This window comes from Empidonax traillii, unplaced genomic scaffold (genome assembly GCF_003031625.1).
Source record: "Empidonax traillii isolate 1590-97213 ecotype Southwest subspecies unplaced genomic scaffold, ASM303162v1 scaffold248:size1534464, whole genome shotgun sequence".
NCBI classification, from domain to species: Eukaryota; Metazoa; Chordata; class Aves; order Passeriformes; family Tyrannidae; genus Empidonax; species Empidonax traillii.
This window is the reverse complement of record NW_020955441.1, coordinates 702,525-717,501: the sequence shown is the minus strand read 5'-3', so window position 1 is coordinate 717,501 and position 14,977 is coordinate 702,525. Positions and strand designations below refer to the sequence as shown.

General features: G+C 46.4%; 2 protein-coding genes across 3 annotated transcripts in view; both read right to left on the bottom strand.

The window, feature by feature from the left end:
• SHC4 (SHC adaptor protein 4) overlaps nucleotides 1–1,759 on the bottom strand; it is a 32,228-nt gene extending 30,469 nt beyond the window's left edge. The window contains exon 1 of the mRNA XM_027888987.1: nucleotides 516–1,759. Coding sequence (XP_027744788.1) covers nucleotides 516–1,100 — 585 coding nt within the window. The 5' untranslated portion in view covers nucleotides 1,101–1,759. The remainder of the gene's footprint in view (nucleotides 1–515) is intronic.
• A 7,235-nt stretch (nucleotides 1,760–8,994) lies between these two features.
• The window catches only part of SECISBP2L (SECIS binding protein 2 like), a 29,879-nt gene continuing 23,896 nt past the window's right edge, over nucleotides 8,995–14,977 (bottom strand). For both annotated transcript variants that reach the window (XM_027888961.1, XM_027888962.1), the window contains exons 17-18: nucleotides 14,487–14,706; nucleotides 8,995–13,501 (exon numbers count right to left, since the gene is read on the bottom strand). In XM_027888961.1, coding sequence (XP_027744762.1) covers nucleotides 12,828–13,501; nucleotides 14,487–14,706 — 894 coding nt within the window. In that variant the 3' untranslated portion in view covers nucleotides 8,995–12,827. The remainder of the gene's footprint in view (nucleotides 13,502–14,486; nucleotides 14,707–14,977) is intronic.

The window sequence follows — 14,977 nt, the reverse complement described above, 5'->3', positions numbered from 1 at the left end:
GTTGTGTTGTGAGGCTACCCTCAGTGACCCCACCCCTTCAGAGATATTCCTCGTAAAACGGGGTGATTTCCAGAAAGACCAAGAGAAAACCATACTGGAAATACAACCTGGGCAGCAGCTGCCCCACACCCTCCCTGACAAATATGTCAGCAGCGTGGGCCAGCATGCACCTAGTGCCTGCAGTTGCTTTTTGAGGGATGGGCCCCCTTTTGCCTTCAACTTGCATTTCAGGCCAGAGTAACCCCTGTTTTAATTGCAGCTCAGCAGCTCTCCTCAGAGAGTCTAAAGATAGTCCTTTGGAAATGAAGGTTGTTGTTACCTCTGGGAGCAGCTGGGGCGCTTTTAGCTCCTTCAGTTCCACATCCCAGCCCTACCTACATCAGGAGACAGGAAATACACGGGAGAATTCAGTGGCTCGGGGCACTGACTCCAGGAGACGGAAAATGGAGGTCACCCAGCAGCCCCCTGAGCAGTTTGCTTTGTCAGAGAATGGAGACTCTGTGAGAAGTACTCACCCTCACGCTGTAGGTCGTTCCTGGCTCCTGGGTGTAGGTGCTCTCATCGCTCTGTGTGAGGCTCCTGTCCAGCCTGCCCACAGGAGCGGCCTCCTCAGCCCCCCGCACAGCGCAGTCCCCTGCTGGCTTTGGGGTGAGGACCAGCTTATCCAGGTCAGGCTGTGGATAAGAGGCCGCCAGGCAGCTGATCTCGGGCGAGGTTGGGCTGCTCGGGATGGTAACGCACTCCGTGAGTTTAATTCGTGGCACCTCTTTTGTTCCCAGGCAGAAGCTTTTCAGCCCCGGCAGATTTGATGGGTTGGCAAGTTTAATGTTCGCCATCCGGGGGATCAGCGTGCACAGGGTGGTGCAGGTGTCCTGTGGCCCCAAGGAGACATCTTCTGTCAGTAAATTAGGTGTTGAAGAGTGGGACGAGGAGGAAGAACCTTTGATGTTTAAGGACGTATTTTGTGTACCTTCGTCTAGGGATGTTATGGAATCATTCCTGAATCGGCTGTACTTAGCCCTGTGCAGCATTCCTGGATGTCTGAATAACCCTACATACAGGACGTGTCCACCGAGGCTCTGCTGGCTGCGTTCTCTCATAGCCTTGGCAGGTCTGTAACCGGATATTCTTGCATAAATTGGCTCTTGTAGATAATTTACATGGAAATCAAGCAAGTCAAACAATTTTCAAAACAGAAACCTATCGGATATTTTTGCTGACTCCCTCTTAAGTGGTTTATTTTCCTCAATGGACAAGGCTGAAAACTGCATGGACATCTGGCATTTTGTAAGCAGTAACAGAAGCAGCGAACGGGAAACCACATCAGTGGTACAGCAGCTTAAGCTGACGAGTCGCTATCCAAACCTGCCTTCATTCCTGCCTCAAGCCAGGCACTAAATCCCACCTAGCTCTGAAGACTTACAGCTGTAGCATCATTCATTAATTACCGAGTCCTGGCTGCAGCGAAAGCTCAAGCATATTCCACACAAAGCACAGCAACAGAGCTACAAGCTCAAACGTATTTTCAGACCGGCATGAACCCCGCAAGGTGCCCAGCTCTCCGCACTTCCACCGCCGCTGCCCCAGAGGCGAAGAGCATCCCTGCGCTGCAGCTCCTGCCCCGCCGTCAGGCGCAAACCCACGAAAAACACCGAGCGGCGTCGGTCTCGCTAATTCCTGCAGGAAAAGTCCTTCGGCCCCGCGATGATCCAGGAACAGGCGGGTGTCGCCGCGCCCCCGGGGCCGTTCCCGCCGGGCCCGGGCCGTTCCCGCCGCCGCCGCCGCCGCTCTTTATGAATGAAGTTTTTGTGAATGGGCCGGGCGCGCGCGGGCGGGCAGCGCCGTGAATGGCGCTCGGCGCGCGGCCGCGGCCCGGCGGCCCCCGGGGGGCGCCTCGCAGCCAATCAGCGCCCGCCGCCGGCTCACGCGCCCTCCGCGCGGGGAGGGGTGAGAGGGGGCGCGAGGGACCCTCGGGTGGCGCCCGAAATCCCCCAAAATCCCCCCAAACCCGCTTTCTGCTGCCCGTCCTCCTCCGCCGGCGGCACTGGCGGGGCCAAGGGCTGCAGCTCAGCCCGAGCCGGGGCTGCGGCGCCCCCCGCGCTGCCCGCCCGGCCCCGAGGAAAGGGCAGGCTCGTCCCTGCTCGCAGCTCAGCGGCAGCCCCGGGGGAAGCCCCTGCCCCTCTCAGGCACCGCGGGTAGCTCCGGCCAGCCGGGTTTATCTCACTCCGTGCAAATGCCAGGGCCCTCAGCACGTCACCTGCGCTCCGTGTGGGGCTCCCACACGTGGGGCAGCGCGGCGGGAAGAGAAATGCGGCACCACGGGAGTCGGGGCGGGAGGGGAGAACCGGCACGAGGGCCTCGCTTCCCGCATGAGCTGAGGCCTTTTCTCTCGCTCGATTTTCACTGGTGATTTTGTGCTCACAGTGGTACCGGCCTCATTCTCTCCCGGCGTTCAGAGCTGTGAATCAGCTGCTGGTGGATGAGGAGAGGCCGTGCTGCCCAGTGCCCTGCCTGTGACAGGAGGAGAAAACCACAGCCAGAGAGCTGGAGAGATAGAGAAAGCTCAACTCAGCCATGCTGGTTTTTTCCTCTGGTATAAAAGGTAGCATTAATCCTAAAGATGCAATAATTGCTACAATACAGTAGGGAAAAAAAGTCTGGTCCAGACTGTCAGTGAAATGTGGCTCAAAGAGGAAGTGGCTGCTTTTGAATCAACCCTTTTTGGGGAGGATGCTTCAGATTGTTCACAAAATCAAACCCAAAGGCAAAACCTGGACCAGCCACAAGTTACAAAGAGTGACTAATTTCTCATGAAGCTTTAATGATGGCTTTGAGCACAAAAGGATAGAAAATGTTCAGAAGTGATTAGCAGCACTATTGATTGTACATAAGGCGCGGAAACTCTCTTAGCATGAATATTCTTCTTTCTTAACTCTTTCATTTCAATACCACGCTGGAACACGACATCAGCATGGCTGGAAAAAACCCCTGAGATGGGGAGGCCATTTAGCCCACAGTGGTGAGGAGGAGGGCCTGGAGGGGAGTGCCAGCTGTGCTTCCCGTGAAGGGGACAACAAGGACCAGTGTATGGGGAGATGCTGATGCCCCACTCTTGGGGAACCTTCAAGATTTCTCTTTTCACTGCCATGAAAAACATGTGAACAGACAAACCAAATCTCCTCTTCCTGCAAGATCAGCCTTGCCATTCTTCCTACCTTTTCTCTGAGCACGAAGCAAGGGTCTTCCTGCCTTACAGCAGCCCCTTGGCATAGATGAGGGCACCAGGAAAGTGTGACTTGGTGACCAGGACACTCCCCTGTGCCTTGGCTTGGGTCAGACTAGTTCATGGCCGTGGACTGTCTCAGCTCACAGTGGTCCTCATGTCCTTCACCAGCTACTTCTTCCTCAGGAAGCAATTTGAGCCTTCCTTACCTGTGTGAGTGAGAAAATAGGCAGGTGGGGGCCCTGCTGGCCCTGCAGGAGATGCAACCCCTCTGTGTCCTACTGCAGCTGACAGAGCTGGCAGGTGAAAAGGGTTCATGGGACAGGCTTTAAACCTGTGTGGGGAAAGGGGACATTCTCAAGAAAAACAAATACTAATGCAGCAGCCTGTCCTTCACCCACAAGCCGTGTCTCAAGCTCTGTGTGGCACCAGCACCTGCTGCCCCCTGGACAAAGCACTGTTGCCCCCCTGGGTGCTGGGGGAGTCAGGGGGGCTCCTCCGGAGAGGCGAGGGAGGCCGGTGCTTTGGTCTGCACGTCTCTGCTCGCAGGCACCGGCAAGTGTGATTGCAGTGTGGGAGGTGAGGAATAGCTGGTGTTTCACTGCAAGTTCCAGAGAAAAATGCAATTGTGACAAGCTCTGTTTTCAGCAGCGATCAAGAAATACAAGCTCGAGAGCAGAACCCCCTTGGACAATGATGCAAAGAGGGGCATTGTCCAAGGAATAGTAGCTATTGTGGGGAGGGAGAGGAGGGAAAAGAAAAATACCATGCCTTTGTAAATTAAAAAGCTTTTTTTCTCAAGGCTAAAAACAAGATTTCTGTTTAAGATACTGGGAAATCAGCCCTCTAACCAGCACAGAGAACAAAGCTCCTTTAAGCACTGGTGAAACTGAGCCCACAGCCTTGTATGCTGTGTAAAAGGAGCCTGTGTTTCTTGCCCGCAGCTCAAGTTCCCAGTTGCCCACAGTACTCAGGGCTCAGGGAGCTGCCCCAGCTCCACCCACCCACCTGCTGCTACCCCAGCAAGACACAGGGAAAAGTCACTTTGGCCCTCACATGCCTGTTGACATGTGATGGTGTGTTTTCTCAGGTACATGGGAATGCCCTTCTGGTGCACAGTTATGAGCTGAAATGTCCCTCAATCGATGCTACCAGCCCCATCACACCCAAACCTTCCATCACACCCTCTTTACAGCCCCAAATATGCTGCATGAAAAGCCTTTAGGAGCAGCCCCTGTTCACTTATGGTCACAGGGGGCAGGAGTTTGGCAGGTGCAACCACACTGATGGGGCAGCACCATTCCATAGGAGCAGGAGCAGCTAACCAGCCACAGCCACCTCTAACACCCCTCTAAAAGAGCTGCAGAGAAGGAGGAGAGATGGCAGCGGCCACAACTCCAGCATCACCACAGGCAGCCTTGGTGGCAGGAAGCAGCAGTGCCAGGCACCCTTGGGAGCAACCCCATTTCAGATTTGGGGCTGTGGGGTCACAGCTCCAGCAGGAAATTAATGCCACCACCCCACCCTCTGTGTGCAGCACCGAGGCCACGACAGGTGCACACGTCTGGTGACAGGAGAGCTCACGGGGAGTTGGGGACCAATTTAGGAGAGAGCAGCAGCTCAGCAGCCTCACCCCGGGAGGGCGGGGGCAGCACGGACAGAGGAGCTGCCGCCCACCTGCAGAGCACACCCGAAAAGCAGCTGCAGGCTCCCAGCAGCCCAGAGGAAGCTGTTGTGTGCTGCTTGCAGCTTGGCCTTTCTGTCAGAATCCAGAGCGAACAGGGGATTTTTTTCTCTGTATAAATAGCAACAGCAGAGTTAACTCACGCTGAGGTGCACAGAGCTGATCTGCCTTCCTTCCTCATTGACATGCCTGGCTGACACTGGCAGAAATCAGCCAAGTGTTGCAGAATGGCAGAAAAATCCCAGAACCAGCAAGGTGGTGGCAGGAACCTCTGGGAAGTCCGGGAGCAGCTTATTTTAACTAGTGAAAGTCATGCACAGAAACTGTTTTATTTCAATTGAAAGTTATTTTCCCACATATTGCATCAGTGTCACTGTTTTATCTCCTACCCCTTATTTTGAAGGAGGTAAAACCAGATATATTTGACAACTGCAGTCCCTCCTACTTTTCAGGAGAATCAGAGAGGGTTTGCTGAGGCTGAAAACAGAGATCAAAGCTAATGGGTTTGAGGAAGACAAAGGCTGGATACAAAAGCAGAATCAGAGATTAGACTATCACTACTCTAGCTCTGAAGTGCTAATCTCAGAAAACACGTCTTAGGGTGAGTGAAAATCAAGTTGCAATTTCCCTTCTTGGGCACCGCGCTGTGTTTAGTTCATTCCAGTTTAACCACTCACAGCAACATTGCTCTGCCCAAACCCGCAGCTCCGGGACCGCAGAACTGCACCGGGACAAGGCAGGGGGAGACAGAGCTGCTCCACCTGGGCAAAGAGCACATCCTTGTGGCTGAGCAGGAGCGGGAGGAACCAGCTTGGTGTGCAAGAGGGTTTAGCCGATTGTGCTCCATGACCTCCCTTTTCAGTTCCTCTTTGCCTGACAAGACCATCACCCCCTCCTCCAAACACTGCTGGGCTTTGCCCTTTCCACCAGGACAGTCCCGTAGCACAGGAGAAGAGAAATGAGCTGGAGAGTCCTTTGCAAGAGCCCAAAATTCAGAGCCTGAAGGTTGCCCAAGATCCAGCACAGAGCCAGTTCTTGCATCTCTGAGGGAAAGCAGCGAGAGCTGAACACTGGAGGAGAGCACCGTGTGGGGCTCCCGTGCCACAGCTGTCCCATCTGTGAGGGGGATGGTGCCAACCTCTGCAGGTTCAACAAGGACATATTGAACACATCAGAGCTGCAAGCCATCAGAAAACAGCGTGCTGCCCTAACTGCTGCTTTCTGAAAGCAGAGCTGCATCCTAAGAGCCCAAAGATGGGTTCATCAGCACTTGCTGGCCTGGCTCAGCACTGCCTGCAAGGAGGCCAAGAGCCCCTGAACAAAACCCAGCATCATTCCCTGTCTGTTGGTCCACAAAGTGTTGAAAGCAACAGCAGATTAAGTGTCTACTGCCTGGCTCCAGCTTTGAGCACAGCCCCACATCAGGAGGGACACAAATTTCAGCCTAAAGCTTCGTCCCTGCAGAATTACCCACCACGAGACAAATTTCAGCAACAGCGGCACCAAACTACTGTCAGCTCCAAAGGAAGGGGGAAGCAGTCATGCTTTAGGGGCATCACAAGGCTTGGTATCCATGTGGTAACAGGCAGGGATTATCCTTCCTGCAGTTCAGCTTGAAGTTATATTTTTGTAGGCAATCCACTAGCACGTATTTGAAAACAATAAATCCCACAACAGAGTTGAACTTCTCCCATTTTCTCCTTAGGTGAGCAGAGGAGACCCAAGGAAACACTGAAAGATGTACCCTCACAGCATCTTCTGCTTCCCTCCTTGGTTGCCTTTAACTTGGAAAAAAAAATCAGAAAGGAAATTTTGATATGGAGGCATTCCCAATTATTTTTATTTGTTAATTTGTTCTCTTCCCCTACAGCCAACATTCTTCCACAAAGAAGGCTTTACAAAGAGCTTCTCCCAGTTCTTGCTACTCACAGCTTTTCTTGCCAAACATCCTCACCTCTCCAGTGCTCACCTAGACCTTGAGACTAGGGCAGAAGGGGCACTTACCATCTCAGTGCAGGTAACAAAATCCCAAGAGCTTGAAGTAGTACCCTCAGGGGCAGAATCCACCTGAAAAATGCAGCCTTCCCTTGCAGGAAAGGCATTATAGGGAGTTTAGTGCTCTGAATAAGGCATGGTTAGTGGGGGGTTTTCACCCTCCCAAGAAAAAAAAAAAAATCATCTCCCTTTCAAGAGATGCCACCCAACAGAATGACTTTTATGACAATTTCTGTGGAAACTGTATAAACCCCCACAAGTTTTGAGTGACAGCATTTAGTGTTGCTTTATAACTCTGTGAGAAATGAGCAACCTGCTCTAGAGGCACAAGGAGCACAGTTGTTTTAAATTCGGTGTGGACACACGTTTGCTTCCCCTCCATACACAGACCGAACTGCCGGAGGGGTCGGTGCTGCCACAGCCTCCAGGGGAGCCCGAGCACAAAGAGCTCCACCCGGGTCACCGTGGGACACGCAGCTCACTCCGTGCCCCCTCCCCCGTTTCTCTTCAGCAAAACCAAGTCTGTTATCAGCGTCACATGATTATGAAATTCCTCTTTCCTCATTAAAGCCCTATCCCTGGAAAACAACACAGGCGAGAGCTGGGCCTTCTCAGCAGTGCCCAGACAGACACCTCCCACACACATCACCTCCCGCGGGAGCTCCCCCAGTCCCAGGGGAAAACGGGAATGTAACAGCTCTGAGGGCACCGGGGCTGGAGCTGCTGCCAAGAAGTACCTCCCCACCTTAGCTTTCCCTGTCCCTGTTCCCCAAAAGTTAAACAGTCTTCAGCTGCATCATCTCCTTAGGGGGTGGTTGTTTTTGTCCAATAATGCTTTAAAGAAACCCACAATAACAGCAACAAAAACCTATTTTTAAAAGAAGCCCTAGCTTTTACACATAGTGATCCTAAACACCCAAAAAGTCACTGTTGTTGCTGAATGTCGTTTGACGGACTGTGTGGTCTTTCTGCACATTACAGACACACACTGATGAGCTTCCAGCCCTATCCCTATAATCCCATAGTGGGAGAGCCCAGGTTGCTCTCAGAGCACAGGCAGTGGTTGTGCTTCCTGGAGGAGCTTTAGTTTTTTCTTCTGTGCGTGCAGAAGCACAAAAAATGTTAAACCTTTTCAACAGACAAAGAACTTCGCTCAAGGTCAGTGTTCTTTAAATAGCGAAGAAACAAAGAGGGAGAAAGAAAATTCAGTTTGTAAGGCTTTGGGGTGACTAATTTTTTGTCATCATCACCCACTTTTTTTGTACTTTCCAAAAATTGTATCAGGTTGAGAAGACAGAGGCAAGACCCAGATGTAAGGAGTAATTCTCACAGTAAGTCACAGCATCTAAAAGTGAGGTTAATAACAAGCACTTTCACCAGAAGACAAGTGCAATAACAGAACTGAAACATGAAGTTAAGGCACATAAATAGAAAACTCAGAATTACAGGATGAGGCTGTATCCTTTCTGAATTGCTACAAATATTTTCACACGTGGGAGTTGCAAAACCATTTAATGACACTGTTACCAGAGCCACGGAAGTGTGAGCAGTTACTAGAGAATAGGAGACAACGTGCTGAGAACTTGGTGTTATTTTCCAGGGGTGACTTCATGCACCACTCAAACAATAAGGGCAGGTCACCAGAAATTCTCATCCAGTAGCAGCATGTGAGAAACCCCAGCTTGTGGAGGTACCTGTGCTTATTCTCGCTCTTTTCCTCTTAAGCAAAATGTTATTTCCCAGTCAATATTCTGGACCTGATTCACTCCCATGGTCTCTGAAAAAGGGGAGGTTTTTCTCTATAATATTTTTCTGGTCATCACTGAGATCGTGTGTGTCAGGAGGGACCTGGGATCCCTGTGGAAAATCCTCAGCTAATCCTGCTTTTTGCTTCAGCCCCTCTCCCAGTGCCCGTTCCCTGTCGGTGACTGGAGGTGCCACAGCCAGAGGTGGAGCCACCACACGGCTCCTCCACCCTGTGGCCACAGACAGGGTGACACGGACCCTTCCCAGCACCTGCAGAGCCAGGGCAGCCCTTCCAAACCACTTCGGGATTGAGAAGCCACGAGCAAACATCACAGTAATAAAGCCATAAATTTCTACAATCATTTTTATTAGTTATGGAAGGATCCCCCACTAGTATTTACATAGTGCAAAAAAGCTGTTATTACTCCAAAAAGTACGGTAGACAGAACAGTTATCCTTCATACAGCAAAAGAGAAATGGAACAAAACCCTTCATATTGTATTTTATAATGATTTTTCTACTGCTTTAACCTAAATATTACTATAAATTTTAATACATTAAGATTAAACAGCTTTTCTTATTACAATCTATTTAAAAAGGAAATTATATGAACTATTATGAACATTTAGAAGGTGGGCTGTGCCAACTGGGTTTCTATTTTCAGCATTACCATTCACTGGCAAGGAAGTTTTGGGTCAGACATTCTGTGTGTGGCAGGGGGAGTAGAAACCCCCCAGTCCTGGTTTTTTATGGCTTGCTTTTGCTGGGTTTTGTTCTGTTAGATTGCCATGACTAATTTTTAAATGGCTGACATTGAAATCAACTCAACAGTTTCATTAGTTGGCACAACTTCACAGGAAATACTTAATGACAGTTTCAGCAAACAGCAGCTTTTCAAACAATAATACTTTTTTTACATACATATTTAAAGTAACATTATTAAAATTGAACTTTGCGTTAAAGAACTCGACAGACCCACACTGTGTAAGCTCCCACCCACCCAAATGAGCATAAAGACACCTCCCATCTTCACCAGAAGAACACCAACAAGTGCAGTACTGAACATTTTCTATAATGGATTTTTAACACACAGGTCAATACCCTCTGTCACTGTTTAGTTCCAATCCTACAACAACCTGCACACAACTTAAGCAGCTAACCAGGCCACAGCTCAAGCCAGTGGCACTAACACTCTGAAGCATGTGTTAGAAGGATCAGGGCCTTAACCTTACTAAGACGCTGCTACTTGGTCCAACTAAGGACAGAAGTTCTTTAAAATTTTTCCCTTTTACGTATTTGAAATCCATGTTTTATTATTGACAGAGATACTTAAGAGTATTTATATAAATAGGTTGTATACATAGCCACCTCTATCAGTTTTAAAGATCCCTACCCCTACCACAGATACCATTTTTTATTTTACCAGATAAAGTGGTGAAATCTATAAACAATGCCTTAAGAAAAGTAGATTTGTTTCCCGAATAATCATTTTCACAACAAAAATATCTATACACCTATAACTACAGAAACATCTTCTCATGGGGACAGTAACAACTGTATAAACTGCACACTTTTATACTGAAATAGAAATTCAGCTACTTTTTAAAAAAAATCTTGGTATTGCAAAACATTTGTATGCTTTCTTTTTAAATTCTGTTGATAATAGAATCAAAATTACCACAGTGAGATACTCTCCTCAAGTGCTTCAAGTGGCAAGGAACTTCCCTAATTTCAGATGCAAATGGATCACTCCCAAAGGAATTGCAATTTCATTCTCAGTTATTGCTCATTCCCAGCTTATCAAAAAGGAAGCACTAAACCCAGTTTCCTTTACTTAGTTTCAGTTTGCTCCCCTAAGGGTGATCTGCCACACTTTAAAAAGAGACTGGTTCCTTATTTGCTGGCAAATTGAGAGATATAAGTGCTGTATCACCTTCAAGAACTCTATTAAACCTGTAGCAAAATTGCAGTTAAATAGCGGGCTCAATATTACAAGACTTCTTTGATATAAATGTCAGAAAACTTTAAAATGACAGTCCAAGTTCAGAAAAGATATATAAAAAGATGCGCCTTTGATGTTAATACTTCAAGATCAAAAGTTATTTGAATCACTGGCACTGAGAAAGCAAAAGGAGAAACTACAAACACCTTTGTTTTCTGATGTTGTGGCGAAGTTTTGCCCTCAGTGTACGCACTGATCTCCCTCCTGCCGGGCTGTGCTTACACATCCAAGGGCAAGTTTTGCTTGTCAGCAGTTCAAACACCTGTCATGTCCTAAAGCAAAGACTCTTAAAAACTTACAGACAGTAGAACTCTGTCATACAGACAGCAAAAGGTTTAACATTCAAGAGGCATCATTCCTTAGTCTTTGTTTTCCTATGAAACGCCCGTTTAACATCCAGGGAGGTTACATTTAGGAACTAAGAACGTGACAGAACAGCCAGTTGTCCTAGCGGCTCTACACTGCTTATATACATAGCATTTGCTATGCCTAGAGCTATCAAAGCATTATTTACATAATACACAGTTTCTATTATTCTCATCCCAAAACCCAGGGCTAGATGACTTCTAAACCTGGAGTCTAATTTTCCCAGTGCAACTTTAAACGCCAGCATCACTAGTGCTATGAACGTTGGTCCCATATTCCTAAGTGAGGACTAAACACCTAACTCAGATATCCATTTCCTGTGGTTTTCAGCCTACCCAGAGGCCTTTCGTGCATTTTCATACGAGTGATCAAGAAAAATGAAGTGGAATTAAAAGAAACACGTTTGCTAAGACAGTGTTGTTCATGTGAGTAACTCTCTGGCTGCTCTCGCAGTGAAGCTCCTGCTGTTGGCAGTTTCACTTTCAGAACATCCCTTGCCAAAACCAGACAAAGATGGAAAACAGACTCCTTGACATGCAAGGTTTAGACACGCTCCATCCTCAATCTGAAATGAATTCATTATCAGTTAATGCATTTCCCTTCAGCATTTGGAACAAGACACAGAACAATTCTCTAGCAACAGGTATGTTCCAGGGAGGGCACATTTTTGTCTCTTACCCCTAAACCACTGAAATACCTCCCCATACTACAGGGCACTTCCTCCTTTCCTAGGATAACTACTTCCTTTTCTGCTCCAGAGGTCAACTCCTAAAGCTGCTACAACTGCAAGAACAGACAAAGAGGCCACACTCTCAGTAAGAATTGCTAAGATACACCCTGGCCAGGGTCACGTGCAGGTGAACGCACAGATACCCTGAGCCACCACATCATTCACACTTGCAGTTAAAAGGATTATTCTTGCTTTTTTGCAATGTTATGCAGAATACAATATGCAAAACAGCATTCCTGAGGTAAGTGACAGGAGAGAGAGAGGAAGTCATCAGTTTACTAAAAAGCCCTGGATAGGGATTATGGTTAATGAGTCACTTCGTGTGGTTTGGCAGACAGCAACTGCTGAGAGAATGGGGAATTGTTGTTTTCTTTCCTGTTTTTTTTTAATGCAGTATTTCCACCTTGTAAAAAAACTGCAGAACATTAATTATATCCCTCTGGTTTAGTTTTTTCTGGAATCAAAGTTGTTATAGCTTATTGTAGCCATCTCAGCCATCAGCATCTTTTTAACGATGCATTCACCAAGATCAACTAAAAAGCTGCATCTATCTTAGCAGAAGAATCACACACAATTTCTCTACTATTTAATTCTCATTAGGACTGCAAATGGCCTTTTCTAGCTTTTCTTGAAAGAGAATCAAAATTGTATTTCTAGATAGGACCAGAAACTCATAGCCAAGTACACTGACAGGCCTGGTACAAACACCACACCACCAATGTGACTTGTTGGTAATTTGTCAGTGTTAATGTACCTTATCTCTTTGAAAACAAGCTAAACAAAGAATTTTGCTTAAAACTGGTCAGTTAAAAGATGTTTTCTTTTAAAAAAAGATCAAATGAATACTTACAAGTTTTCCACACAGCTTCTAATCTTGGAAATCGATACTGATTAAGAGCTAAGCTAGTTTTTAAATCAAACAAGCAACAGACAGCTACAAAAATATTGTGAATTAAATAAACGTATTAAATGTTTTAACAGTGCAAAATGTTGAGATGAAGCATATGAAATAATGGCTGCAACCTTTACAACAGTTAGTTTTAATGTAACTTCTAAAAAGTTCCTGAGCTCCTGCTTATTTTTACGGCATGTAGATGGAATCTGTGTGTTCTTTGTTCAAAGAACTGCAGATGGTGGGTTTATGTTGAGTGTTACTTGCGTGCTTATCGTTTGTCCATTCCTCCCCATCAGTGCCGGGATCAGCCTGCTCAGAAGTCTCTATCTCTTCCTCTTCACTTTGTTCTCCATTGTCTTCTTCAGCACCACTCAGGGTCTTCCCCAGCTGAAGCGTCTCCATAGTTCTCTGGGTCTCTGAAACCCAAGATTCAATTCTGCTGTTGAGCTGAACCTCTACAGAAATTGGTTCATGGGCATAATCCTCATCATCCTCATCTTCTTCCTCCTCCTCCTCTTCCAGCATTCCTGGTACGAGGGTACTGGTGGTACTAGTCATGGAGGAGTTCAGGAGATCCCGGCAGCTGCCATCCAGTGATCCTGTTTCCGTGCTCTGCTGTGAGGCCCATTCCAGATTGTCATCTGGTTTTATCTCATCTTTGTCACCTGGTGTGGATTTTCCATGATTTGTTGCTGAGGTAGTGCCAGTTGCAGCCAGAGGTGGTTGTTTATTAAGAGTGGCTTTTTCCATTTGGCCATTACCAGCTTTTTCTGGTGCTGCAGTCTTGCCTGAGGATTCTCTCTCATTTTCAGAGGTCTCTAACCCATCAGATGTTTCCACCATATTTCTCCAGTTTGTTTCTAAAAGTTTTGAAAGAATTTTAAGTAGGAAACATCAATTCCTTGTATTTAAAGATATTTCCCCTGAGCATTCCATTGTTTAAATAGCAATGGGAGCCAATAATTTTAATATTATTCTATGCTTGCTAAAAAAATTTCTATCAGAAAAGATAGAAAGAAGGTAAAAGAAGAGACAACAGAAAGGGCTGTGAATAATTTTGGGTTTTTACGGTACCCTAAACCAGACCTTTCACAGGAAACTGAGTAGCACAAATTTTCAACTTTGTAAACTGTGGAAGCTCCAAATGTAACTGAGTGTAGCCAAAGCGGTTACTCTCAAGCATAAATTAAAAGCAGAAAGTTGCCACCACATTAAGTCATCCATTTAAGGATTACTTAAAAAAATATTCAACACCTGAAATGAATTTCAGATACCATAAAAGAATTCACTAAGAAGATAGTAGTCTCTTTAATTTACTCTCAGGCTTAAAAAGAGTAGTCCTTTGACTTTGACTTTAAACAAGTCTTCTTCCTTTTATTTTCCTGTAACTTGGGCTTAAGCAACCAATCAATTCACACACCTTGTGCTCACACTAGAAACACTCACCACCATCTCAAGCTTAAAAATTTAAGCTACATGTCCCATTTTCAGAGACCTCAAAAATTTAGTTCCTACTCTGTCATTAGTTCTTTCTCAGTCATATAATCAATTCTGTGTTTGGTACCAGTTTTATAACTGTTCAATGAAACTGGAGAAGCCACCTCCACTGATGAGAGTTAGATGGCTACAACACTTCTGAGGATTAGAAATTAAAGTTTTCTGTATAGTTCAGAGAAAAAAATTATTTATGAAGCTAACTGAAAACTAACCAATTTTCCCTTATCCCTGAAAATTGTAAAATACTGTAAATTAGTAGGAAATATTGCATTTTTCGCTACATTTCACAGTAAACAGCATTTGGAAAACTCCACCCTCAGCTACAAAGGGAAGCTTTAACAGACTTACCATATTCTTTCTCATTCACCTCAGATATGGGTTCAGAAATAACACTGCAGAATGAGATAGCACTTGCTGCAGAGGGGTTACGAGAATGACCCATGTGATGTGGTGCCTTCTTGACATTCTTCAGGGCTTCTTCTGCCTGTTCCTGTTCCATTGCAGCCACCATGTCTCTGTAGGCTTTCCTGGCCTCCTCGGTCAGGGATACCAGCTTATTAAACAGGTCCTAAGAACAAAGGCACTTTTTAGCATTAGTAGATCTTACTAATAATTTTCACTTTAAATTACTCTTTTTAGTCAAAGGTATACCATATAGTGAGCCTCAAGATTATTAACACCAAATACCTGAACTTCAACTAAAAATTAGTTTTCCTCTGTACTAAATAATAAAACCACCACTCTATGTTCACTAAACTTCGACAAGATGGACATACTTTAAGATGGCAAAAGTAACAGTATCTTAAACCTTCCAGAGAACTTCAGATGACATTTCTGTT